The sequence below is a fragment of the Arvicola amphibius genome, chromosome 5 (assembly GCF_903992535.2).
Source record: "Arvicola amphibius chromosome 5, mArvAmp1.2, whole genome shotgun sequence".
Taxonomy (NCBI): Eukaryota; Metazoa; Chordata; class Mammalia; order Rodentia; family Cricetidae; genus Arvicola; species Arvicola amphibius.
The window spans coordinates 55,487,628-55,514,731 of NC_052051.1; the positions used below are offsets into that span (position 1 = coordinate 55,487,628).

At 46.7% G+C, this 27,104-nt stretch overlaps 2 protein-coding genes across 3 annotated transcripts in view; both read left to right on the forward strand.

Moving 5' to 3' along the window:
• The window catches only part of Pla2g4e (phospholipase A2 group IVE), a 33,170-nt gene extending 21,617 nt beyond the window's left edge, over nucleotides 1-11,553 (forward strand). For both annotated transcript variants that reach the window (XM_038331799.1, XM_038331800.1), the window contains 8 exons: nucleotides 881-1,103; nucleotides 5,013-5,127; nucleotides 5,600-5,737; nucleotides 8,180-8,287; nucleotides 8,772-8,975; nucleotides 9,882-10,048; nucleotides 10,821-11,004; nucleotides 11,336-11,553. In XM_038331799.1, the coding sequence (XP_038187727.1) occupies nucleotides 881-1,103; nucleotides 5,013-5,127; nucleotides 5,600-5,737; nucleotides 8,180-8,287; nucleotides 8,772-8,975; nucleotides 9,882-10,048; nucleotides 10,821-11,004; nucleotides 11,336-11,553 (1,357 nt within the window). The remainder of the gene's footprint in view (nucleotides 1-880; nucleotides 1,104-5,012; nucleotides 5,128-5,599; nucleotides 5,738-8,179; nucleotides 8,288-8,771; nucleotides 8,976-9,881; nucleotides 10,049-10,820; nucleotides 11,005-11,335) is intronic.
• Nucleotides 11,554-23,855: 12,302 nt separating this feature from the next.
• The window catches only part of Ehd4 (EH domain containing 4), a 67,279-nt gene continuing 64,030 nt past the window's right edge, over nucleotides 23,856-27,104 (forward strand). The window contains exon 1 of the mRNA XM_038330311.2: nucleotides 23,856-24,131. Within this exon, the coding sequence (XP_038186239.1) occupies nucleotides 23,896-24,131 (236 nt within the window). The 5' untranslated portion in view covers nucleotides 23,856-23,895. The remainder of the gene's footprint in view (nucleotides 24,132-27,104) is intronic.

The window sequence follows — 27,104 nt, forward strand, 5'->3', positions numbered from 1 at the left end:
AAGACCTTGGGCCTAGCCTTGCTATTCCCACCCACCATAGTCCACATATAAGTTAAGAAGGAAAAGAGGAGGTGAAGAATGAGAAACGGGGAGAGAGGGAAGGAGAAAGAGCAAGGAGAGGAAATAAATCATTTCAAAACTTATTTACGCGTATGCGTGTTCCGCCTGCATGGATGTCCGGGCACCATGTGGGTGGCTGGATCCCCTCGATTTGGAGTTATGGATGGTTGAAAGCTGTTGCGTAGGTACTAGAAATTGAATCGGGCTCCTCTGGAAGAGCAGCCAATGCTCTTGATCCCCGAGCGCCAGAAAATACATCTTTAATTAATGTCCTGTCACAGGGGTGAATATGGTACAACAGAGAGTAACTAGGCTCTGGAGTCAGCCTATCCCGGGATCAGAAGTTGCCCCAGCCCTGTTTCACCATAGTTCTAGTTATTATAGTTCTAGTTATTCCACACAATGGTAACTTTTGCAATCTTTTTTCACAAGAACTGTATGAAGTGGGTACATCAATCACAATTCTCACCACTTCAGTTAAGGAAACTGAGGCAAAGAGTGGTTAAGTAGCTTGTCTAAGATCACATAGCAAGTGAGTGGTAGAGCCTGGTTTTGAACCCAGGAAGATGTCAGCCTAGAATCCTAATCTCCTTCAACACAGGCTTCCTGATGTGCAATAGGCATTCAAGAGAGGAAGCAATCAATTATGAGAAGTAGTGCTTGCTGACTCCCACCACAAGGTCCTCCCTCCTTCCCTTTCCTCCAGGTCCTCTGCCAGGTTTGGGACTCCCATGATCTGCCAATCTCTGTCCTGTCTGAACATGGGGTTGGTCAGACCAGGGCTGGGGTAGCTCTGTCAACTGTGTGTGTCTCTCTCCAGGACTATGGCTACCTTGTACAGTGACGCGGAGTGGTCTTCCAAAAACCTGGAGCCTGCTGTCTTTGAGGCCCGGAGACATGTTGTCAAAGACAAGATGCCTGCCCTGTTCCCAGATAATCTCTGCAAATGGCAAGAGGAACTCCGCCAGCACAGCCAGCAGGGCTACAAGACCAGTTTTACAGACTTTTGGGGCAAGTTGGTTGAGTACAGTCTAGGCGATAAGGTGGGTGTTCAGCCTTTCCTGGGTTCCATCTACCTAGAGTGATATCAAGTCTCATTCTTTCTTCTTCAGAGAGTCTGAACCAAAGACATTAGGTTAGGCCTGCCAGTACATCTCAGGCTGGAAGAATCGTGGGGTGTCCAAATACAAATTGGGGGAAGATGGTGAGGTCATCTTTCATACCCTTTTCAGAGGACTGAGACCCCGTGTTGGGCCAGTCTGGGTGCTCCCTGCATAGATGAAGCATAGCTTCTGAAAGCCATATCTAAACATCTGTGGGAGAAAATGAGAAAGAAGTGGGGCCAAGCAAGAGTGCTGTCGGCCATGCCTCCATTCTGACCCTGCGTGGAGGAGAGACAAAAAAGTCAAATAAAGCATAGGAAGGCTCACAGCAAGGACTGTGGGTCCTTTGATCCACAAAGCTATGTGCTGCATTATCCCCGAATAAGCCTGCCTTAGCATCTCATCATTAGGTCTAAGGAAATGTGGGCCCAGCATAGACAGTCATAGATTACAGGGTGCAGCAGCCAGCACCCTTCAGTGTTGTTCTTGGTCTCCGAAAGTCTGCATGGTCCATTTTCGTGGCCACCACAAGGAAAGAGACCTGGCAAGGTTCCTTGCTGTTCTTAGAATCAATGACTGACAACTGAGTGTGGCATGTGTCCCCAAAAGAGCCTGCCTGTGTGGGGTACAGCTGGCACAACCATGTGAGATGTGGTAGAGTAGAGTGGGGAATCCCTAAGAGATGAACTCAGCTAATGCCTATATCCGTCACACTAGGCTTTAGAAAGGAACCACTGGTTGTTGCTTGGCTCCAAAGCAGTTTCCCACTTAGCTCTAGCTAGTCCACCAGATCTTGGCCCACTTCCAAAGGTGTCTTTGGGGCTCTGAATTCAAAGCAGAACTTCCCAGAAGGAAGACGGACAGCATAGTATCTTCCAACAGGTTCTCTCTGCTAGGTAATCAGATATTTTGTGTAGGTGGAGGCTTCTTGTTCATTCCCGGCTGCCCAGATCCAAAATAATCACACAGAAACTATATTAATTAAAACACTGCTTAGCCTATTAGCTCAGGCTTCTTACTAACTAACTCTTACATCTTAAATTAACCTATTATTTTATATTTTACCAAGAGCCTTGTTATTTACCGGTAAGAGTCCAAGGCATCTGTCTCCTTCAGCAGCTACATGGCATCTCCTTGACTCTGCCTACTCTCTCTCTACATCTCTGTTCAGATTTTCCACTGTGCTTTACTCTGTTAGGCTAATTGGCAGAAAGCAGGTTCTTTATTAACCAATGGCAATAAAACATATTCAGAGCATTCAGAGGAGAATCCCACATCAATTTTGGCCTGGGAAAATGACTTAATGGATGAAATGCTTAAGTACCCAAACATGAAGCCTGGCGTTCAGATCCCCAGAACCCATGTAAAAGCCAGGCAGACATGGAACTCTCTGTAATACTAGCACTCACGAAGCAGAGAAATCATTCCTGGTTGGATAGTGAGAAATTGCTAAGTTCCAGATTCAGGGAGAGACCCTTAATAAATAGAGTGGGAAGCAATGGGGGAGGGCATATGACATGAACAGAATGCACACACATGCACTTGTACTCAAGTACCCCCACACACATGCAAACATGCAAAAGTGTATGTGTGCATACCAAACATACATACACATCAAAAAGAAAAGGAAATGAGACATTTTGAGCAATCAATAACTTGACTCTCATTTTTTCTTGTTCTGAGATAAAGTCTCACATTATATAGCCCAGGCTATCCTGGGATTCACACTGGAGCTCAGGCTGACCTTGAATTTGTGGTGATTCTCTGGCTTCAGCCTTCCAAGGGCTAGGATTACATCCATGTGCTTCCACACTGGGTCAGCTCCTATCTTTAGAAGTTACTTATTCCTCTTACATTTTTGATTTAAAGAAGATCATTTAGATTTATTTTTGTGTATGGGTGTTTACCTCCGTGTTTGTGTGTGTGCACCACATGTGTGCAGCCAGTGCTCTTGACTACTGAGCCCCTCTCCAGTCCTCATTTGTTCTTTTAACTAATTACTCCTGCATGCCTGTAGCTATGCTGGCCATGAGGATTTCGAGAGGAATAAGATGTGGTTCCGACCCATAACCTGACCTGCCTTTGAAAACCCCTCTCTAACCTGACTTCATGATGAAGCACAGGTGGAGGGCAGAGGCTAAGGGTGTTGGTTCTGGATTCAGATAAAATGGATCTGAATTCTTGTCCTTCTCAGCAGGACCGGAGTATCCACTATTCCTTAGTGGGAATTCCATCAGTGAGTAATTTTAAAATTAAAGGCTGAGCATGGTAGCACATACCGTAACCAGGGAGGCAGAGGATGGCCTCAAATTCAAGGCCACCCAGAGCTACCTATAAAGATCCCATCCCAAACCAGGTATGGTAGTGCATGCCTTTAATCCCAGCACTTGGAAAGCAGAGGCAGGTGGATCTCTATGAGCTTGAGGCCAGCCTGGCCTACATAATAAGTTCTAGAATAGCCAGGCTATGTAAAGATACCCTGACTTAAAACAAACAAACAAACAAAAAAGAACCCATCTCAAAAAAGAAAAAAAAATTTTTTTGAGGTAGGTTATCATTATGTATCCTTGGCTAGCCTAGACTTCACTATACAGACCATGCTGACTCAAATTTACCTTATGTGTCTATGTGTTTCACCTCCATGTGTGTATGTATATCACATGTGTACCTGGTACCCTTAGTGGTCAGAAGACAAACTTGGATTCCCCTGCCTCTGCCTCCCACATGATGGGATTAAAAGCATGCAATATCACAACAGGCACCAAAAAAATGGTTTTAGCAATAATAATCAATAGCAGCCTACATGATGAGAAGAACACACCAAGTGTTCTGAGCTAGAAGTCCAAGCATTTTGAGGGCCTAGAGTGGAGAAGAACTAGGCTAGCGGAAGAGAAGCAAAGCTAGGAAGCTACAAGAAGACCTCTTCTGATCATCCACTCCAGCTATGGAGAGTCTCTCACCCTCCTCCAGCCCCCGTGACAGCAATGGCTGGCTGGGCTCTTTCCTGGATCTGGGCTTTACTTCTAGGACATTTAGCTCTGTCTCGCCCAGATCTCTGGGTCCAGTTGTGTTAAACACCCTATTTTGCTTCAAAGAGGACCTAAGAGATGTTGGGCACACACATGTTTGCCCTTCCACCCAGCTTCACTTCCGTGAAGTCTTTGTGCACAGGGTAACCACGGAGGTCAAAGCTTGGGCACCTAGGACCTCAGTTTGGCCTCATTTGCACTGCCTCATTCACTTTGGGACACAGCTGAAGTGGCCCAGGCATATCTGTGGGACTTGCCACACTGGGACACAACACAGACCTTGGAGGACTTGGGGCTTGCCTAGACTGTCCCATAGTTTCAGGGTCTTAAGCCTCCAGTTGAGAAAGTGGGGGGGGAGGGGAGAGGGAGAGAGGGAAAGAAACTTGCTTCTTACATTTTAAGGGAGCCCAACACCAAGTTAATAAGACAAAAATTCCTGGCGATGCTCAGGTTCCAGGGATGAGTGGGAAATAATGGCAATAAAAGGGACCGTGGTGGCTTTTCCTACCTTTACCATATCCTCCATCCCCGAGATATGAGAATCCTAGGACCCCCCACAAGAGACAGCTTTAAATTGCAGAGTTAAGCCCACCTCACTTATGGCCTGTGCTTCCAGACAGCCCAAGAACACGTTATACATTCTCCAAGTGCCTTTGAGAGTTGACGTCTGGACTCCCTGCAGCTTATACAGCTCCCCAGGGTGGGGTGGGGTGGGGTGGGATGGGGGAGGCACTGGAGTCTGGAAATGGGTTCGGATAGCTCTCTTGTTCCTCACGAACCGCTTGCGAGCCACCCCTCCTAACCACTGCCGTCCCTACAGAAAAATGACTGCAAACTGTCCGAGCAGCGTGCCGCCTTGTGCCAGGGGCAGAATCCTCTGCCCATCTACCTCACCATCAATGTCAAGGATGATGTAAGCAACCAGGACTTCAGAGGTAACACTGGTGGCTAGTGACTTAGGAGGGGGTCCCTTCTTGGCGGGTACAGCACACACTTTGCCAGTCTCCACATCAAAAAACAGTGCCCCATGGCTGGAAAAACTCCCCCACATGAGCGGGAGCAATTTCCCTTAGATAGTGTCCCTTAGCTTGCCGGGGCTTATCTGATGAGTCAGTGGGAAATGATGGTAGTGAAGATGAGACTCTAAGATTTTTTTTTTTGAGGCTGCCCAAAAGGGAAGCCTAGAAGGGTCCGTTTTTGCCCCTGGTTATTCAGCTTTAAGAAGCAAAAGTTTGAGCCTCACAGCTTGCAGAGCGCTTTGGTTCAGCAGCAAACGCCCCCTTGCATCCCATAGCGGGATTGCAGTTTGCAATTCTAAGTTCCCTGGGTCCCTGGAGCTAGAGGGCTGGGGGCGGGGCTGTGTGGATGGCTCCCCAACCTAAGACTGATATTGCTCCTTGTGTACAGAATGGTTCGAGTTCTCCCCCTACGAGGCGGGCATGCAGAAGTATGGGGCCTACGTTCCTACTGAACTATTCGGCTCCGAGTTCTTCATGGGGCGGCTGATGAAGAGGATGCCTGAGCTAGAGATGTGCTACATGCTAGGTGACTCCCTAGGATACTCAGTACCCGTGTGGCAGGGCACCCTGGACTAGTGGAATGACTGGGAGAATCTTGTGCCAGTGCTGGCTGCCTTGGTTAGCCTTGAACTCTTGAATTTCCTGGTTCTGCCACATAATATGAATCCAAGAAGGGCTCCTGAACCTACTTCCAGATTGTGACTGCCCTAATCTTCCTGTGACCCTTTAGACCCAGAGAGACTTCAGTAAAGGGACCCTACAGGACTCTCCCAGCACCCTGGTCTCTGATGGTCAATCTAGGGTCTGCTCAGAAACAGCCTGGGTGAGGAAGGCTTCTAGAAAATCACCACTCTGCCTTCTCCCTGTCTGGCTCTAGGCAGCAGTGCGCCTGCTTCCAAGAAAGATTGAACCCCTCAGATCCCAGGCAGAGGGGACCCCAGCAGAAAGGTCAGAGTCACTGGGAAAGCCTAGCCCAGCTTTCTGTTCTTTGCTCCCTGGTTCCTCAGAAGCCAGGTCATTGAGTGTAGCGGTCAGAAGGCGGGTCACTGAGTGCAGTGGTCAGAAGGTAGGTTACTGAGTGCAGGAGTTCACTGTGACATTCACTGTAAAATCCACATTCACATCCACATGCCTACTGTGACGTCCGCTGTGATGTACACTGTAACACTTACTGATACCCACTGTGACATCACCCACTGTGACATCACCCACTGTGACACCATCCACTGTGACATCACCCACTGTGACACCATCCACTGTGACATCACCCACTGTGACATCACCCACTGTGACATCACCCACTATGACACCATCCACTGTGACATCACCCACTGTGACACCATCCACTGTGACATCACCCACTGTGACATCACCCACTGTGACACCATCCACTGTGACATCACCCACTGTGACACCATCCATTGTGACATCACCCACTGTGACACCATCCACTGTGACATCACCTACTGTGACATCACCCACTGTGACATCACCCACTGTGACACCATCCACTGTGACATCACCCACTGTGACACCATCCACTGTGACATCACCCACTGTGACACCATCCACTGTGACATCACCCACTGTGACACCATCCACTGCGACATCACCCACTGTGACACCATCCACTGCGACATCACCCACTGTGACACCATCCACTGTGACATCACCCACTGTGACACCATCCACTGTGACATCACCCACTGTGACACCATCCACTGTGATATCACCTACTGTGACATCACCCACTGTGACACCATCCACTGTGACATCACCCACTGTGACACCATCCACTATGACATCACCCACTGTGACATCACCCACTGTGACACCATCCACTGTGACATCACCCACTGTGACACCATCCATTGTGACATCACCCACTGTGATACCATCCACTGTGACATCACCCACTGTGACACCATCCACTGTGACATCACTCACTGTGACACCATCCACTGTGACATCACCCACTGTGACATCACCCACTGTGACATCACCCACTGTGACATCCACTCTTTGTTCTTTACTTCAGAATCTTGTCTACAAACAAAATGGCCTAGAAAATAAGCCTATCTTTATGACTTCAAGAGCAGCAATTTCAACATGTTTTGTTTAAATAGGATGCCTGTATTCCACTTACTCCAAAGCAACCCATTCCAGAAAGTCTAACTTGAGTCCCATCTCATCTACGATGTCCATACAGAAGCCTACAGTGCACAGTTCCTTTCTCTTCCCTGAGCCCCTAGACTAAAGTCCGTGTGGTTTTGAAACCTATAGTCCAGCTTGAACTCACTTGCTAGTTGTGCAAAGTTGCCTAAATTGCCTAATTTCTCTGGAGCTGTTTCCTCAGGTCCATATATAGAGAATATAATTGTTAGTACTGGCTTCTTATGATAGGGTCTCACTATCATAACAGGTAGCTCAGGTAGGCCTGACGCTTACTATATAGCCTAGGCTAGTTTCAAATTTTTGTCGATCCTCTTGCCTCTGCCTTCCTACTGGGCTTACAAGAGTGAACCACCATATCTGGTTTTATTATTATTTCATAGTATTAGTATATAAAATTTTATATAACCTTATGGTATTGTTATATAAATTTTACGTTCAAAAGTAAGAGCTAGCCTTCTATGTATCAAGGCTTACTGCATGCCAGACACTGTCTTAAGTGCTTTCTCGGTGTGAGCTGATTCAAGGGTTTGAACTCGAAGCCTGCACTTGTCAATTACCAGCTCCCTGCAGCTGTGTCTTAAGCACCCTCCTGCCCCCTGCCCTGAGGGGAAGGGAGAAAAAGAGCCAAGGACTGGCACCATCAGCCATGGTGGAACTGTTCAGTGGGAGTCAGAAATCCAAGTTCATCCCACCTGCAAGCTGCCTGGTCTGGAATAGGCATGGAGGCTAAGACTCAGCCAGTGAAATTTAGGGGGCCTGGCTAGAGTTGCTCATGGCTTCTCCGCTTCTCTAGGTTTGTGGAGTAGCATCTTCTCCTTGAACCTGCTTGATGCCTGGAATTTGTCCCACACCTCAGAGGAGTTCTTCTACAGGTGGACAAGGGAGAAGCTGCATGACATCGGTGGGTGGCAGCCTGGCCTCCCCTCTTGGGTAATGGATCTATAGCGTATGGACCATGAGCTAAGGATTGGTTGCCTGGCACTGCTTCTCCTTTGTCCCCGTGATCCAGACAAGGGAAGGCAGTTGGGCTAGAACGTTTTCCTTCTCTGATGGCAGGGGTAGGGGCAGGGTGGCTACAGGTGGTGCTTGTGCCAAGGTCCAGAAGGATATCTCCAACATCCAGAGAGCTGATGGCCCTAGATCTCTGAGCACAGAGAAACACCAGACTTCTGGGCTCGCCATCCTCTCTGGAGCCTTCCTTCCTGGCTATTCTCTTCTCTCTCCCCACCCTCGTCTCATACCTCTGTCCTAAGTCCTCTTGGGTTCAGAGCTAGGCTTGGGCAAAGAAGGTGTGAGCTGAGCTTAGGGTGGCTCACTTTCCAGGGTCGAGCAATCAGGCGCGACCCCAACTTTAGTAACCAGCCCTTCATCCCTTCCCCCTACAGAAGATGATCCACTCCTGCCCGAAATCCCAAAATGTGATGCTAACCCCTTGGAGACCACAGTAGTGATCCCAGCATCATGGCTGTCCAACACCTTCCGAGAAATCCTCACGCACAGACCCCTCGTGTCTGAGTTCCACAACTTCCTGTACGGATTGCAGCTGCATACTGACTACCTACAGCACAAACAGTTCTCTATGTGGAAAGGTACCCCGCCTGGGAGCTCCTCCAGGGCTGGCTCTCTTGGGAGGAAGATAAATAGGACTGAAGTTGCCGTCGAGAAAGATGTTCTCCTCTGGTCATGTTAATGGGTAGAAACACAGCTGGCTTGGGCAAGGATGTGAGGGAGGGAGTGGGGACTAGTCCATTTATGATTGAGGGCTTGAATGAATACAACTCTGCCAGCAGGGGGCAATGCAGGCATTAATTGACTAACGGCAGAATCTGAGCAACTGTCCCGGGGCAGATGTTGACCCCATTGTACAAATGGAGAGATGTGAGTGAGCACTTTTGGCAATATCTTTGGGGAACTTTCTGAGTGGTGCCCCCATTGCAGTTGAGCAAGTACAGCCTAGCTCAGTCTCACCGCCCCAGACCTTAAACCACACTCTCATAGCTTTGATTCTGTGTGCATCTCCTTGCTAAGATTTTGGGGACAAGGTCTAGGGTGCCTCCTCTCCCACCACATAGGAATCTTTAATGTTTTATTTGACCACAGCCTGAAAAGTCCTTCAGTCTGGACCATTATCCTTTTCCTTGCTATCTGGAGCAAAATAGGCAGATGTCTCTGGGTCCATGGGTATCCCTAGTTTATAGGATGTTAAGCCCCTCCTTCTCCACAAGCTCCATGGATGGTTATGGCAGGTTTGTGTGTGTAACCCATACAAAACTTGCTAAAGTCTCAAGAGCATGCTGTTATACATCAGCCCACCCAGAGAAGTAGGACTGGGTACCTTAGAGAGGATGTGGGAAGCTAGAAACCTCAGGCTGAAGCAAGAAAGCTCCAAGCAAGGCACTCTGGTCATATCAATGCCTCCACCTCCCCCACCCCACCCCCTACAGCTGACATCAGGGCACTGGGTAGGTAAGTTAACTAGAGGGCTTTACTTTCAGACACTGTGCTGGACACCTTCCCAAACCAGCTGACGCAGTTCACAAAGCATCTGAACCTGCTGGACACTGCCTTCTTTGTCAACTCCAGCTACGCACCCCTCCTGAGGCCGGAGAGAAAAGTCGACCTCATCATCCACCTCAATTACTGCGCGGGATCCCAGACAAAGGCAAGTAAAACAGGAACGGCGCCAGCCTCGGCTGCTCCTGAGCCGTCACAGAATCAGAAGCTCTACCACGGAGACCTGCACAGGTGTAAAATGGGAGAGTGTGCCGGGCTAGCGGGCTCTGAGGCGGCGTCAGAGGAGCTCCCGTCATGCAGCGCAATGCCGGACCGGAGGACCAAACCTCGCTGGCAACCAGCTTGCTCGCACATGCTGGGACTTGGGGTTTGCCTGAACTCAGTGAATGGCAACCTTATTGTTGCTTTTAAGCATCTGATGCACTTGGCCATTTTTCAGCTGAAAAAAATGTTTTGATGAGTTTGTAAAATCTTGTTTTCAAAAATAATCTAGGGTCCATGTAATCACAGGGCTTCCATATGGCTAAACGAGTTAGCAGTAGTAGTAGTAGAGGCGGTATTATTATTATTATTTATTTTCTCTTTAAGGGAAACCCTGGTTTTTGGTTTTTGGTTGTTTCTTTTAGAATTTTTTTTATTATTAACTTTGATACAATCCCATCCTGAAGCCAGGAAAAGAAAGGAATTATAGACAGAAGATTAGAACGGAAGCAATAGCCGTGACCTAAGCTCGTAAAGAAGCAACTGTGCGCTTCCCTACCCAGGACCTCACCTGGCCTTGCACCGGTTCTTTATGGTAGACTGCACAGCTGCTATTACCCCTAAGTCACAGAGGAGGGGACCAAGACTAAGTAGCTAGCTGAAGGCACATGCAAATAAGGCCATTATGGGACTGAAAGTGTCCTCCCATGACGTTACAGCCCCTGAAACAAACCTGTGAGTACTGCACCGAGCAGAACATCCCCTTCCCCAGCTACTGCATCCAGGAGGATGACAAAAGTCTCAAGGAGTGTTACCTGATGGAGAATCCGCAGGAACCTGATGCCCCCATTGTGGCTTACTTCCCGCTCATCAATGACACCTTCCAGAAGTACAAGGCTCCAGGTAAGCTTCCAGCGTCTGCTGGACACATGCTAAAGCCCCTATTTTTAGACTTACAGAATTTCTGAAGACCCCAAAGGGTAGGCCTGACTTAGCTCTAGTCTGAACCCAGAGAATTCCCTCCATTTTCTCCCATGGACTGGCAGCATAGTCTCCTGTTCTTTTAGTCATTCAACCATTTATTGATACCATACCCAGCTATGTGGATAAACCTGAAATGGATAAACTATGCTTTAGGGGTGTGTGTGTGTGTGTGTGTGTGTGTGTGTGTGTGTGTGTGTGTGTGCGCGCGCGCGCGCCTACCATAATCTGTAGCAAATCCTCTTGCCCCAAGGTGTAGAACGAAGTCCTGAGGAGCTGGAACTGGGCCAGCTGAACATCTATGGCCCCAAGTCTCCCTATGCCACCAAGGAACTGACGTACACAGAGGCCGCTTTCGACAAGCTGGTGAAGCTCTCAGAATATAATATCCTCAATAACAAAGACGCGCTCATTCAGGCTGTGAGGCTGGCGGTGGAGAAGAAGCGCATGAAGAGCCAGTGTCCCTCCTAGGCCTGAGGGAGCCCTGCTTATCCTGTGTCTGCTTCTATTGTCAGAAGCATCAGCCCTCAAAGCCTGATCTCACACAGTGCTGCTGCCCTGCTTTCTGGCCAGGGGTGCAGGCGGCTTGGCCTGGGCTTTCTAGCGCAACATTACAAAGGAAGGAGGAAGAGAGAGAAAGGAAAGAAGAAGGAATCGATCGAGTTTTACACCCCTGGAGTTTCTCTCCACTTCCCAGCCTAGAAGGTACCATGTTCGCAGGCTCCTGCACAGTCTCAAATGTAGAATGCAAATGTGGCCTTCCTCCTCCTACGACCGGAGAAATGCCCAGGAAGACTGAGAACTGCTCTAAGTTCCTCGGGGAAATGCTTTGTAAATTTAATGTGATTGCATCCTTGGAATTTTTGTTGTCAACAGTATTTTGTGATTTATTTTTATTTTTATTTTTTACTATGATGACATGGTGGAGAGAATGTTAGTGGAAAACCTGGTCTCCGACACAACAAAGCCAAACCGGTGACCAACCCGTGTCGCTGATGCCGTTTCAGCCGCCGGAGCCCTGGGCTGGTGTGCATCCAGCCCCAGGAAAACCAGGTCCTGCTAGAACGCAGCATAAACCCACAGAGTGCAGATCCAGGATGCCACTCAGGGAGGCCTGGGCAGGCTGTGGGTACCAGTTCAGTGGCATGAAGCCGTCCAGTGCCATCCACGCTCTCTGACATCTCTCTAGCTTCCAGAAGCAGTTATTTATTTCTAAGTTGAATCCTCTTATTTATCACAGAAAACACCACCGCCAGTTTCTCTAAGTTCTTATGAAGTGACTCAGGGAATAAGGTTAGGAAGGGCGGCCTCGGAATGGTGACTTAGGACCCTGAGAAAGGCCTCAGCTTTGGAGGGGAATATCTGATGAGCTCTGAACACAGACACCAGACTCCAGGCTTCACTGATAGAACAGAAGGCGAGCCCCCGTAGTGAGAAGATGGAAGCTGGAGGGCAGCGAGGCCTGTGGCCTGCACTCAGCCCAACAAACCTGGAGGACAAGGCCCTTTTTCTGAGCCACGTGATCCCACCACAGTCCTTGGCTGTTGAGGGATGAATGGTACCCAACGTTTTTGTTCATTTGTTTTAAATGGGTGCCTGTTTCCGTCACTGCTATTCAGAGTGTGATTGGGGCTTTAAACCTAGCCACACTGACAAGAACCTGTACTGTGAAGAGATTGGTGCCCCCCACCCCAGCCTCACCTGCCCCCAGGTGACTCCTATGTGGGAAGAATGGATTTACCACATATTTCTATCAACTTGGGGAACATGAGCCCACAGACTCCTTTGAGCCATTGGTAAGCTGGTCTTCTTGGCCTGCAGAACTGGACCCTATACCCATGTGATGCTGACGTGAACTGGATGTCCCTCACCTCCTCTAGCCCTCTACTGGCGTAGTTGAGCTGCCATTACTCTTCCCTCCCTCATGCAGGGAACAGGCTCTGAATTGAGCCAGAATAGGACCTGCATCTTGCAAAGCGAAGACAGCCATGCCTTGGACTCGCCACAGCATGTGAAGTTTATAAGATCACTGTACCGTTTGAGCACAGAATAAAGTGGTCATGAGGGGAATGCTGACCCATCTGCTTTCATTATCCAATGCTACAAAGCCCTCCTGACCAGGACCCCCATCCTTGCCCCTACCCTGCCTCTACCCTCATCCCCACAATTCTCAGCTACTAGAGGTAGAGGAAGCCTTGTGCACATAAGCCTCTTCAGAGAGCTTTGTTGCCTGCTCCTGGGGTGGCCACTGCTTTTGGTGGGGCCTCCCCTGTTTTTCTGAAAATCTCATTAGCTAGTGGAGTACTACCTGAGGCAGACCAGGATCCTCCCAGTCCATGTGCTCAGCAGGAGGAACTGAAGGAAGCTGAATGACGGCTTACATCAGTGGCGAGCGCATGCTTGTGCACAGCAGGCTGAAAACCATTTGCTTCCCAGGAACTTAGATTTGGGTTGTGTCAGTAGCAACAGAGGGTCGCAGTCCCACACTGTCACTCTCAGTATCCTGAGGAGTGCCCCTAAGCTTTGGGAATGTTTAAGGTCAAACTGGGATTCCTAGCTTCAACACAGAAAGCATTTCAGGACGATGTGGAATTGTGAAGAACAGCTGGTGTTTTTATTAAGGACATTTTTAAAATTTTTTTATTGAGCCATATTTTTTTCTCCATTCCCCTCCCATCCTCTCCCCTCCCCTTCTACCCTCTTCCACAGTGCCCATGCTCTCAATTTACTCAGGCGATCTTGTCTTTTTCTACTTCCCATGTAGATTAGATCCATGTATGTCTCTCTTAGGGTCCTCATTGTTGTCTAGGTTCTCTGAGATTGTGAATTCTAGGCTGGATTTTCTTTGCTTTATATCTAAAAGCCACTTATGAGTGAGTACATATGATGTTTGTCTTTCTGGGTCTGGGTTACCTCACTCAATATGATGTTTTCTAGATCCATCCATTTGCCCACAAATTTCAAGATGTCATTATTTTTTTCTGCTGTGTAGTACTCCATTGTATAAATGTACCATATTTTCCTTACCCATTCTTTGGTTGAGGGACATTAAGGGTGTTTCCAGGTTCTGGCTATGACAAGCAAAGCTGCTATGAACATAGTTGAGCACATGTCCTTGTGGTACAATTGAGCATTCTTTGGATATATACCCAAAAGTGGTATTGCTGGGTCTTGAGGAAGGGTGTTTCTTAATTTTCTGAGAAATCGCCATACTGATATCCAAAAGGGCTGTACCATTTTGCACTCCCACCAGCAATGGAGGAGTGTTCCCTTTACCCCACATCCTCTCCAACATAAGTTGTCCATTAAGGACATTTTAATGTAGGTTTAAGTAGTAGGGTTAAGAGTGAGAGGAGCCCCGGAGGAAAAAAAGATTCACCCAAGTGGGAGTGTGTTTTTTCCTACGGGGAAGTGGGGGAGAGTGAGGCGTGCCAAAGTCTGAGCATAGGCTCTCCAGGGAGAACAAGCAATTCTTGTCTCAGCACTAGCCATGTAGACATTTTATTGGTTCTCAAGTTACATCTCAAAAGGCTGCCAAGAAATCCCTTTTTCCTTCTTCCTCCCCACCCTCTACTGAGATGAGGCATGAGGTGGCTTCAGAGATGCACTGGATAAAATCATAATCTGATAAGGTAAAACCAGGAGCCAGAGCCAGCAAGATGACTCAACAGAAAAGTTCAAAACCAAACTAAACCTCATACAAGCCTGGCCACCCGAGTCCAGACCCCAGAGCCTACATAAAGGTGGCACACGCACACACGTACACAGATATGTCTTGCATACTAACATGTTTCTGCTTTATTAAGAGGAGGGGGAAAACCCAGAAGCCCCTAGGGTTGACCAGGGAGTTGAATGTGTCTTTTCTTTGTAAACGGGATTTCTGGTGAGATTCCCAGAAAACCTCAGGCCTGTGGCTGGGAAGGGTGAAAGGCCTTAAGCATTTATTAACCATGTTGGAATTCTTGTTCTCTTCCTGGTTAGAGACTTCTACTCGATGCTTTGGTGCGAGCTCTTTTTCCTTTTTCGTGTTTCCAAAATTTCCCTCATTCTATCCTCCCACAGCTCTATCCTCCCCAGGCCATGGTGGATGAGTCCTGTGCCCACAGCCCTCCTAGTCCCCAGTGTCCCCGAGAGCTGTCAGCATCTACCTCTGCTCCCAGAGCGCCTTGCTGCCCACAGTTGCTGCTATTCTGAGGTCCTGCCTCTCGGCTTCCTTCCCCCAACTCCATACTCTTCTTAGCAGTCTCGGCTACATCCAGGACTTAATGGCCGCTTCCTTTTCAACAGCTCAGCATTCTAGTGCCAGCTAAGCTAAGGCAACCCTCCCTGCTGTAAACAAAGGCATTCTGAGTCCGTATCTGCTAGCGCCGTTTTTACTGTATAACCTAAAGGTCTAAAATCAAGCCGCTCAAACAAAACTGAAGTTCTTTGTTTCTCAGAGATCTGGGCCGCTTTCAGCTTTATATACCATCCTCGAGGTGGCCTTTTGGCCCGTCATCACCTCCTGTGCTCCACCCTCCATACCTGTATTCCGGACAGTAGGGTCTTGGGACTCTTGAACAATGAAGTTACCAAAACAAGCCTAGACTGTCTGCATATGAACTTCTTTTCTGTGAAAAAGTCTCAACTTTTATCTAAATGGAAGACTTACCAGCTGTTCCAGTTTTGATTTTCTAGTCTCTAACTTTGTAGCCTATAGTCTAGCCTGGAACTTACAATGTAGCCCAGGCTGCCCTTAAACCCATAGCAGTTCTTCTGCCCTTGGCCCAAGTGCTGAGATTATAGGCTATGCCACCACACCCTGCCTTTTCCAGCTGTTTCTCTGAGCATAAGAACATAAAATAAGCCTGGAGAGATGGCTCAGAGGTTAAGAGCACTGACTGCTCTTCCAGAGGTCCTGAGTTCAATTCCCTGCAACCACATGGTGACTCACAACCGTCTACAGTGAGATCAGATACCTTCTTCTGGGGTGCTGGTGTACATGCAGACAGAACACATATACATAAAGTAAATAAATCTTTAAAAAGAGAACATAAAATAATCACTGTGTGCCTAGGGTCAGAGTCTGCTGGCTCAAGGATCAGGAAGGCATAGCACGGACAGCTCTTCTCTGCCCCATGTTTGAGAATGTAGTCAAGTGACTTGAGGAGAACACTGAGAGCTTGCGTCTGAAAGGAAGAACCCACTTCAAGATGGCTCCGTGGGCCAGCCATATGGTTCAGTGGGTAAAGCACTTGTCATGAAAGTCTGGTCACCTGGGTTCAATCCACAGAAGCTGCATAAAGGTGAGAAGAAAGCTGACCCCACAGATTTGCCCTCTGACTGCCACATACATGTCATGACAACCATGTACATACATGTATACATCATGCACATATACAATAATGTAAGTGAATAAGTAAACTTTATTTTTTTTTTCAGTTAACCTGGGTGTGGTTTCTTTTAGATTTTAATACAGAGATATAATTTCTCCCTTCCATTTCCTCCATCCAAACCCTCCTACATACCTCTTCCTGCTCTCTTTCAAATCCATGGCCTCTTTTTCATTTGTTTATTTTTTTAAATGCTGGCTCCTCTCACTTCCCTGAGGCATGGGCTGGGAAGTTCAAGAAGGTTGGACAGGTTCAGCAAGTACTTCCCATGGTCTACCCCTTGGCCATTCTCCTGGGTGAGATAGAGATGGTGGCAGCAGCTGGCCTGTATGCCTAGGTCAAGAGCACAGAGCTGTGTTTCTACAGAAATCTATGGGGGAAGCCCTCACAAGCCATGCCAGATTAAAGGCGGCAAATAACTCACCTCAAAATAAGAGACACGTCAAAGAAACCTGTGGCAATGTTTTAAATCCTAACCTGTAATACTTGAATGCCTGAACACGACCTTTATCCTCATCTACAAAGTGGGCATCATGTTCCTGGTTCTGTTGTTAGCATGGTCCTTTCTAGAAACAAGCTGTCAGTTAGGAATTGCATTTTTGTCTCTGAAAAGTGGTGGCTCTAACAAAGTCCAGAGGGATGGAGTCTGAGGTCCCTGCACAGAGGAATGCAGTCTGAGGTCCCTGCACAGAGGGATGCAGTCTGAGGTCCCTGCACAGTGAGTGAGGGAGCCTGCTTCTGTTGGTTCTGTGCTTTGCCATCCCCTGTATAGTTCTTGGCCTCAGGGTCCAGAATGAGCCCAGGAACTCCAGCAGCATATCATTCTTCCAAACCATGAAAGATAGAAGAAAAACAAACAAGAGCCAGGCATGGTGGCACACACCTTTAATCTCAGCCCTCTGGGAGGCAAAAGCAGGTGGATCTCCGCATTTAAGACCACCTTGGTCTACAGAGTGAGTTCCAGGACATCCAGGGTCACACAGAGAAACCCTGTTTCAAAAATACCAAAAAAAAAAAAAAAAAAAAAAATCTTTCTGATAGGAGCTCATGACCAGACTTGCCTGCAGGGAGTCTGGAAAATTTAGTGTTTTACTTAGCTGGCAATGTGCCCAGGAACTAAGTCAAGAGTCATCTTGCTAAAGGTGTCTTCCCTGAAGGGCTTACTAGACACCCATGCTCTACCAGGTACATTTTAAGTGATCTTAGTGACATACAAAAGTGGCCACAGAGAAAGCAGAACAGGGTGTGAGAGCGATGGGGTCCTTCTTCACGGGCCAGAGAAGCTGCTCTCTCCTCCCAGGCCTTTAAGCCACTCTGCAGTGTAAGGCACTGGCATCAAACAAGCTCAAGACAAACCTATGGCCAAGGAGTAAGGGCAAAACCTTCCACAAGAATAGCAATAGGGGGCTGGAGAGATGGCTCAGCGGTTAGGAGCGCTAGCTGCTCTTCCAAAAGTCCTGAGTTCAATTCACAACCACATGGTGGCTCACAACCATCTGTAAGAAGATCTGGTGCCCTCTTCTGGCCTGCAGGCATACATGCAGGCAGAACACTGTATAGATAATAAATAAAAACCTTTAAAAAAAAAAGAATAATGACAGAACTTTGGCAAATGTTACATTTTTCTCTCATATACAGAATCTAGATTTTGAAGGAAGTACGAAGGTAGAATAAGGACTGTTTCGGAAGGGGAAAGAGTGCGGCGGGGAGAAGGAGGGGCAGGAGGGCAGTGAGAGGAAGGATGCGACCCAGGTGCAGGATCCACAGTGTGGAAATGTCAGAGGAGGCCTGGAGAGGCGCCTCGGTCGATAAAGAGCCTGCTGGGCAGGCACGAGGACCTGAGATTGGCCTTGGCATTCTCATAAAAGCCTGGTGCTTAAGTGCACACGTAACTTCGGGGTGGGGCACCAGCCAGGCAACCTAGAGAATCAGTGCGCTCCAGGTTCAGTGAAAGCCCTTGTCTCAAAGCCTAAGGTGGAGCACCACGGAGGAAGACACTGGACATCAGTCTCTGACCTGTACACACACATGCACACGTGTGTACATGCCTCCACAGGAACACCCACACATTCATACCTCATGTATACAAAATATAACGAAAGGAATAATTTTATACAATGACCATTGTGCTAATAAAATTGTATAATTATTTTTTTAAAAAATTAATTTTCCCATCCAGCAAAGAGAGTAGTGAATCTTACTTATTAGGCTACCTTTCTTCCGGGATTACATAACACAGAAAATTGCCAGGCATCCCTGGAGAGCTGGAGTGCGTAGTATTAGCTTGGGGAAACAACTGGCTTCAGATGAAAAGCTGAGTGGAACTGGGACTGTTTAGTGGGAAGAAAGCAAACCAAAGGAGAACCGCATGCATAAATGGAAACAAGATGACGATAGAGAGGGCCAGCCTCCATCCTTGCCTCTCCCCTCTCCTTCTCCCCTCTTCCCTCTCCTTCCCTCCCACATCAGGACTTAGCAGGATCAAGAATGATGCTGGGGCAGCTGCAGGAAGCAGAAGGGAAAGAAGAGAAGGGCAGGCCCCATGGTGCTGGGGAAGAGGCACGGCACGACTTCCTTTCCTTTTTTTTTTTTTTTAAGACTAAAGGCAATTCATTTATGTTTTTTCCTTACTTTTCTTTTCTTTTTGTAAAACAAGAATGTGATTGTTCTGTAAAGATTGAAAAAGTTCTAAAGCCCATAAAGAGAAAACTAAGGTTATCTGTTCCCACACACTGGGAGCATTACAATTTGGGGGTTCATCACTTCTATCTTTTTCTTGAGTACTCTAAAAATCTTTAAACAAAAATATAAAATCATGTACGTCCACTAAAAAAAGATTAGAGTTGTGGTTTTTGTTTGTTTCCCTTTTTTCCAGATGGGGTTTCTCTGTGTAATAGCAGGGCCATCCTGGAACACTATAGACCAGGCTGGCCCCTTGCTCACAGAGATCCACCTGCCTCTGCCTCCCGAGAGCTGGGATTAAAGGCGTGCCACCACCGCCTGGCCAAGTTGTAGTTTTTAAAACACCACAAAGGACGGAAGAGATGGCTCAGCAGTTAAGGGCATTGGTCATCCCTCATTTCCCAGCACCAACACGCACATGGTGGCTCAATCATGTATACCTCATTCCAGGGAATGCGACATCCTCTTCTGGCCTCTCTGGGCACCAGGCACACATGTGGTGCACAAACATCCAGACAAAAACACCCATACATATAAAATTAAATTAATTTTTAAAAGACCCTGTCTCAAAAAACAACATCAAAACAAAATCCAACACACTACCATACAACACAAAGTCACCCCCTCAAGCCATTCCTAAGCACACAGCTCAGCAGGTGTAAGCATTTCACACTGTTGTGCAACAGCTCTCTGGAGCTTTCCCACTAGCAAAATGGAAACTTTACACCCATTGAATAATGCCCTATTTCCTCCTCCCCAAAAGTTCTGCTAACCACCTCTCTGACTCTACTTCCTGTTTCTATGAACTTGACTACTTTAGAAACCTCCACAAAAGAGACATCTACGATATCACCCCTCTGTGTCTGGCTTCTTCACCACAGAAGATCTTCAGATACCCACGATGCGTCATGTGCTGCTCACTGAGCTACATCCCTAATCCAAAATATTCTGTTTTTTTAGGTCAATAATATTCTTACATGACGCAACATTCAATAACTGTGTAGGAAGCCACCATTTCTTTAACTCTGTGGGAGACGGCTAGCTGCAGTTTTTCAATATTATAAATAGTAATAAACATCCTCTCAGATAAAGTTTTATATTCATTATTCCACAGGGTAAATATCCTCACGTTAGTTTCTTCAACATGTAATTCCCGAGTCAAAAAGTAGATGAATTTTTGGCAATGCATCAAGGAATGATTGACATGTAATCAACTGCATATATTGAAAGTACAAAATTTGGGGGTCTGGAGAGATGGCTCAGTAGTTAAGAGCATTGGCTGCTTTTGCAGAGTACCTAGGTTCAATTCCCTGCACCCACTTGGTGGTTTACAACTAGCTGTAACATCAGTTTCTTGGAAAATTGCATGCCTTCTTCTGGCCTCCTCTGGTGGTGCATGCGTGTGGTACACAGATATACAAGCAGGCAAAACATCCATACATGGAAAATAAAACATTTTTAAAGTACATAATATGATTAATGTCCTATGTGTACAAATGTGAAACTATAACCAAAATCAAGGTCAGGCAGGTCATCTTTCATCCCCAAAAGGTTTCTCCTAAGCTCTTCTCTCTCTTTATAACCCTTCCTTTTACTCCCCCTACTAGATTATGTGATAGGTGTGTTTATCTTTCCAAGAAATAACCAAATGTCTCCCAGAGGTGTCCGGTCATTTCACATTTCCACAATTTGTATAAGGCAGTTACAACTTCTCACCAACAATTGGTATGGTCTTGATAATTTTATACAATCTATTAGGTATATTGTGATGTTTTTGTAGTTTTAGTTTTCCTTTTCCTAATTATTAATGATGTTAAACACACCACATTTTGTGAAGTGTCTGTTGGAACATTCTCAGTATTAAAATTTGCTTTTATTTTTAAAACTTTTTCCTTTTTTATGTGTTTTGCCTTTTTGTTATGTCTGTGCACCATGTGCATTGCAGTGCCTGCAGAGGCCAGAAGAGGGCGTTAGGTCTCTGAGTCGACATGTGGGTGTTGATAATTGAATCTGGGTCCTCTGGAAGAATAGCTAGCTCTCTTAGTCACTGAGACATCTCTCCAACCCCTTGTTATTAAATTTTAAAGGTCTAAACATTCTGTATATAATTTTGAGATGTTATCTGTAAATATATTCTCCAAGTCTGCACCTTACCATTCCCATAGTTCCTTCATAAGTAGGACATTCTTTAGTTTGATGAATTTTCTTTATATAGCTGGCCCTTTGGTGTTATCTAGGAAAAATTACCCTCCCTTATAACCACACAAATCTTCTCATATGTTTTCTTTGAGAACTTTTATAATTTGTAAATTTTACGTTTAGTTTTAGAGTTCTTTTTGAGTTAATTTGAACAAAGGGAATGAGGCCTACATCAAACTTCATGTTTCTGTATACAGGCATCCTAATGATCTAGAACTATACGTGGGTCATGTTTGATGTGGGGGGGGGGGTGGAACCAGTATTTCATGTATGCTAAGCTTCTACATTCTAAACTGTTCTTTTTTTTTTTTTGGTTTTTTCGAGACAGGGTTTCCCTGTAGTTTCTAGAGCCTGTCCTGGAACTAGCTCTTGTAGACCAGGCTGGCCTGGAACTCAGAGATCCGCCTGCCTCTGCCTCCCGAGTGCTGGGATTAAAGGCGTGCGCCACCACCGCCCGGCTCTAAACTGTTCTTATAAAAGACTTTCTTAGCTGTTTCGGTGGCATGTGTCTGTAATCCTAACACTTGGGAGGCAGAGTCAAAAGAATCAAGTCAGTTCAAGGTTATCCCCATGTAGCTAGTGAGTTTAAGGACAGCTTGGGTGAATGAGGGTGTGCTCCAAAAAGAAAAACATGCAGATTTTGAATTGTCCACTAAATTGTCTTTGTACTTTGTCAGAAATCAGTTGATCATGTATGTGTAGGTCTCCTTCTGGAGTCTGTTCCATTGACATGTGATTGATTACTAAATGGTGGCATGTTCTGAAAAGGTGATATTGGGCATTATGTGAGCATCATAGAGTATACTTACATAAACTAAGATGTGATGTCATAAGTCAAGAAAACCTTTCAAAAGCTTGCTGAAATGTCATTAGTATATGCTTATTAGATAATTTTTCTATTAATACTACCCTGTCTTGATTTTTGTAGCTTTATTAGCTTTGAAATTAGGTAATACAAGAGCTCCATTTTTGTTATATTTTATAGTTTTTGTTTATTCTGGGCCCTTCACATTCACCATACGAAATTTAGAATCATTTTATTAATTTTCCACTAAAACAAAGACCTGCTGAGATTTTTTAGGATTTTTGAGATTTTAGGATTGCATTAAATGAACTGGGGAAACTGGCATCTTACTTGAGTCTTCTGGTCCATGAACATGATATAGGCAATATATACTTAGGCCTCTATTTCTCCTGGAAATATGAGTCTCAGCGTATAGATCTGGTACATTTGGTTAAATTTAACTCTAAACATTTGTTAGTTTTGGTGCTATTCCAAGGGATGCAGATTTCCCACTTCATTGTCCAATTGTTGTTTCTAGCACGTAGACATAGCTGGTTCTTGTATCTAGAAACCTCACTAATAAATTCACCTCATAGCTTTTTGTATGGATAGACCATAGTTTGTCCATTCATCTACAGACAGCCACCTTAGTTACTGCCAAGTTTTAGCGATGAACAAAGTTGTCATAAACATTTTTGTGCTGCACTTGGCAACACCTGGGTGATTGTTCAAAATGCAGTTTTACAACTACCTCACAAATCAGCTCTGCATTTCTCCCAAGTTCAAGAAGTAATTCATACGCGATCTCTCTCCAAACTTCATGCACACAAGAATCACCTGCAGGCACTTGCTGAGCGCCATCTCTCAACATTTTAATTCTGTAGGTCTGTGTACAGCGAGAACTAGAGATCTGTATTTAAGAATCAAGCACCTGACCTCATCGGCCACGCTGAAAACGCGCTAGTGCACTTCTCGCCAAGGATGCATAGGTGATGGTCAATTATTTCTACCAGTGTCAAGGTTTTAAACTGGGAAGGGGTCGCGAGGAGGTGACAACCGCTCTGATGTTAGTGTTGAGTATAGATTGTAATAATGATGATTCCATGCGATAGAAAATCAAATAAAACCAAGGAGAAAGGGGGCCTTTAATTGATCCAGAATTCAGTGGAGCAAGAAGAAATATCCACGCAAATAGATTGACGTTTACCTCCTCTCCTTCAAAATTTTCCATTATATCGGTGAGGCTGAGTCTCTTCGGGAGTAAACAGGGTTAATAAACTGCCAGCGGAAAAGAAACCTGTTGGTCAACTTTCTGGATTGTCCGTCCCCAGTATCCAAGTCCAAAAGCTTAGGATGAATCGGGTTCCAGAAGGGCGGCCTCCGGTGGTTCGTTCCTGCCAGCTAAGACTTGCCCGGAAGCCAACGCCACCTAGCCAGAAGGATGTACCCCGAGCAGACGCACCCGTGCCACCGAGCCCGGGCGACTCCCTCTCCTCGCCCAGCCCTCCAGACCGATGCCGTCATCGATAATTCATTTAGACACGCCTTTCCATTGGCTAGAGCCTCCACTCCTCGCTGGCAGACGCCCAATGAGGAAGGACCTGAGAGCGCTTCTGAATAATGAGAGCCCGCCCGTGACGCAGAGGCTGATGATTGGTCGTCGCGGCAGGGGGCGGGCCCGGGAGCGGGCGGCGGCGAGAGCTGCCCGGGCGCCGAGATCTGAGCGACGCGGTGTCTGAGCGGAGCGCGGCGGACTGCAAGTTGGCGGGCGGCGGCATGTTCAGCTGGCTGGGACGGCAGGCGGGCGGGCGCGAGCGCTCGGGCGGCATGGACGCGGTGCAGACGGTGACGGGCGGCCTGCGCTCGCTCTACCAGCGCAAGGTGCTGCCGCTGGAGGAGGCGTACCGCTTCCACGAGTTCCACTCGCCTGCGCTGGAGGACGCGGACTTCGAAAACAAGCCCATGATCCTGCTGGTGGGCCAGTACAGCACGGGCAAGACCACCTTCATCAGGTAACTCGCCGCGCCGGCTCGCTGCCCCTCCGCCTGGGCACCGTCTGCTCTCGGGTTACACTCCGAGCTCGGTGGCCCGTCGCCCCTGCCCACCCCGACGGGCTCCCCGAGCGCAAGGCTCCCTGGCGCGGTGCTTCGAGCCCCCTTTCTTGCTGTTGCCAAGGCCTTCCTCCTGTCACCAAGGCCTGTCACCCTGGCCTGGGGGCACGGGAGAGGGAGGGAGGGCGAGGCACTAGATAGCATCATCAGTGCAGCCTGGGGCTGGAAGTGAGAGTGAGGTGTCGGATCCTAGTTGAAGAGGTAAGCTTCCGTCACAGTGACAACGAATGAATGAATGAATGAATGCCACGGTGGAGGTATTGTCGTGCCTTTCCGTGCCACCCTCTGCCACAGCAGCTGCCATCATCCAGCTTTATGGGCTATAGGAAGTTAGCCTACTGTGTAGTCACCTCACCAGCCTGTGGGACGAAGGGGAGTGTCAGGTTACTATTTGTTAGTTTCTATTTCTTCACCCTTGACAAACTGAAAATATTTGTCATGTTCGCCCAGTATCCGGAAGCAATAGCCGTGCATGCCCTGCGGTTCCAATCACATAGCCTCCTCAGAAATGACTCAAGAAATAATTTACAGTGAAACAGACTGGGTTTTGTTTGTTTGTTTGTTTTAATAAGGCATCTTATTTCTAAAGCAACCAGCATATTAAAACTCCCTTACAGCCAGGCGGTGATGGTGCACGCCTTTAATCTCTGCACTCAGGAGAAAGAGGCAGGCGGATCTCTGTGAGTTCGAGGCCAGCCTGGTCTACAGAGTGAGTTTCAAGACAGCCACGTCTACACAGGAAAACCTTGTCTCACAAAACAAAACAACTCCAGATTTCTTTTTTGTTTTATTTGTCTCTGGTTGTTGTTGTTTTATTTTGGTTTGGGGTTTTATTTTGTTTTGAGTTAAAGCCCATGTCAGTCGAAGCAGAGTGACTCAAAATTTAAGATTTGGATCCAGAGTTTTGGAAATCGGAACACTCTCTTCATAATTTAATGTTCAACAGGTGTCCAGAAAACTGCATGTCTTTGGGGTACATGTCATTTCTGTTATGACCTTTTTCTTCAGTGCTGTGACCTACAATAGTTCCAACAAATAGAGTAGTTGTTACTGTAAGAAATATGTTAAACCCAAGCCTGTAGATACAATGTGAATGAATTCAGCAAAGGAAATACATTGCGTTTTGAAATACAAAAGAAGAGTGGGGAAAAATAATGTTGAAATTGTTTCATTTGGTGCTTTTTAATAAACTGAAAACAGTGTTGAGTATGTTACCTCAGAAATAAAGGTAGATGTGTATACAAATAATAGATTTATAATATATATTAGATTTATTGTAGTAACTGGCTCCTTGAAAGATGGCAAACATCCGGCTGTGATGGTGCTTGCCTGTAATCCCAGGATTTGGGAAGCTGAGGCATGGGGATTGTGCCTTCTAGGTTAGCCTGGGCTACATAAGGCATTCTAGAATAACCTGGGCTACACAACAAAAGATCCTGTCTCCAAAACAAAACAACAGCAATAAGAACAACAAAACTTAAGAAACGAAAACAAAATAGATGGCAAACAGATGGCACATTTAAGGTCCTAGTAGTAGCCGTTGTGAATTATTAGGATAGTAAAGTATTAGTAGAGCAGGGAGAGAATTTTTTAAGCCGAAAGCAAATAAGAGTGGTGTAACATTGTTAAAGCGTACTGGTGGCAGGTTCATAGCAGCCCCACCATTTCCTCCTGTTTATCTTTGCCATGGGTCTCACTGTACCTATGCATAACTAGGTACAGTTATGATGCTGTACCAACCCTGCTTAAAGTGCCTCTGTCCATAGCCTGGCTACTAAACAGGCCTGAGATAGGAGAGTACTACCCAGTTCGAAAGGATGTGTACCAATCCCTTTCCCCGCCTCAGATTATTTTGTTATATTCTCATTCCTCTCTGCTTCGTTGATGAGGAGAAGCTTTGTGGAATAGTACTAAGCCGGGTTCTGAGATTTGACTCATGGCTATACCTCCCAATTAAGTACTTCTTAGTAATTGGAACGCAGTAGGAGCTACAAACCAAGGTTAAGAGAGGAATACTCTTAACTGGAAGCTTGGCCAAGTGGCTTTGTCATTAGACCAAGGGCCCAAAGTGGACCTGGGGTTTAGAAGATCCCTATGGACAGGAAGCTGGCTGAAGCTACACTTGTGATCTGAAATTGATTTTAGAGCAGAGAAGGAGGAAGTGTTTGGTCTCTGGGAGAAAAGCTCTAAACCGAGGGCAATCGTCCCGGAGATGTGGATACTTGGAGTAGTAAACAGGAGAGGGCCATGAGAGCTGGCCTTCCTGGACCCTGGTTTTGGAAGGTCCTGGTAGCAACCTGGGTGCTTTGCTTTTAGCTGTGAGCACCAAGTGCTCACTCATACATGGGGAAGGGACCAGTCTATAAAGTTACAAGTTCTTTTCCTTCCAACTAACACAGGACCCATGATGTCACGGAGGGAAATGTTCCTCTTCTATGTAAGCCACTCAGCACAGTTTTTGCTGTGAATTTCACACCCTTAATGAAACTCTGTTTTTCTCTCCCTTGTTTTGGAGAAACTAGGATCCCATTGTGTGTAATGGGCCAGGACATTCATCAGAACTGAGGCAGCTAAGTGTGTCCCTTGTTTTAATAGAAAGGTCTCCTCGGTGGGATGCCTGAAGAGCCTGGGGTGTCAAGGAAATATGCTCACTCTTTTATGGGTGGTCACCAGGAGGGACCAAGTGCCAGGAAGAGAGCAATTAAAAGAATGGTGTTGATGGAGAGATGGCTCAGAGGTTAAGAGCACTGGCTGCTCTTCCAGAGGTCCTGAGTTCAATTCCCAGCAACCCCATAGTCGTTCATAACCATCTATATTGAGATTTGGTGCCCTCTTCTGGTGTGCAGGCACATGGAAGCAGAGCACCGTACACAT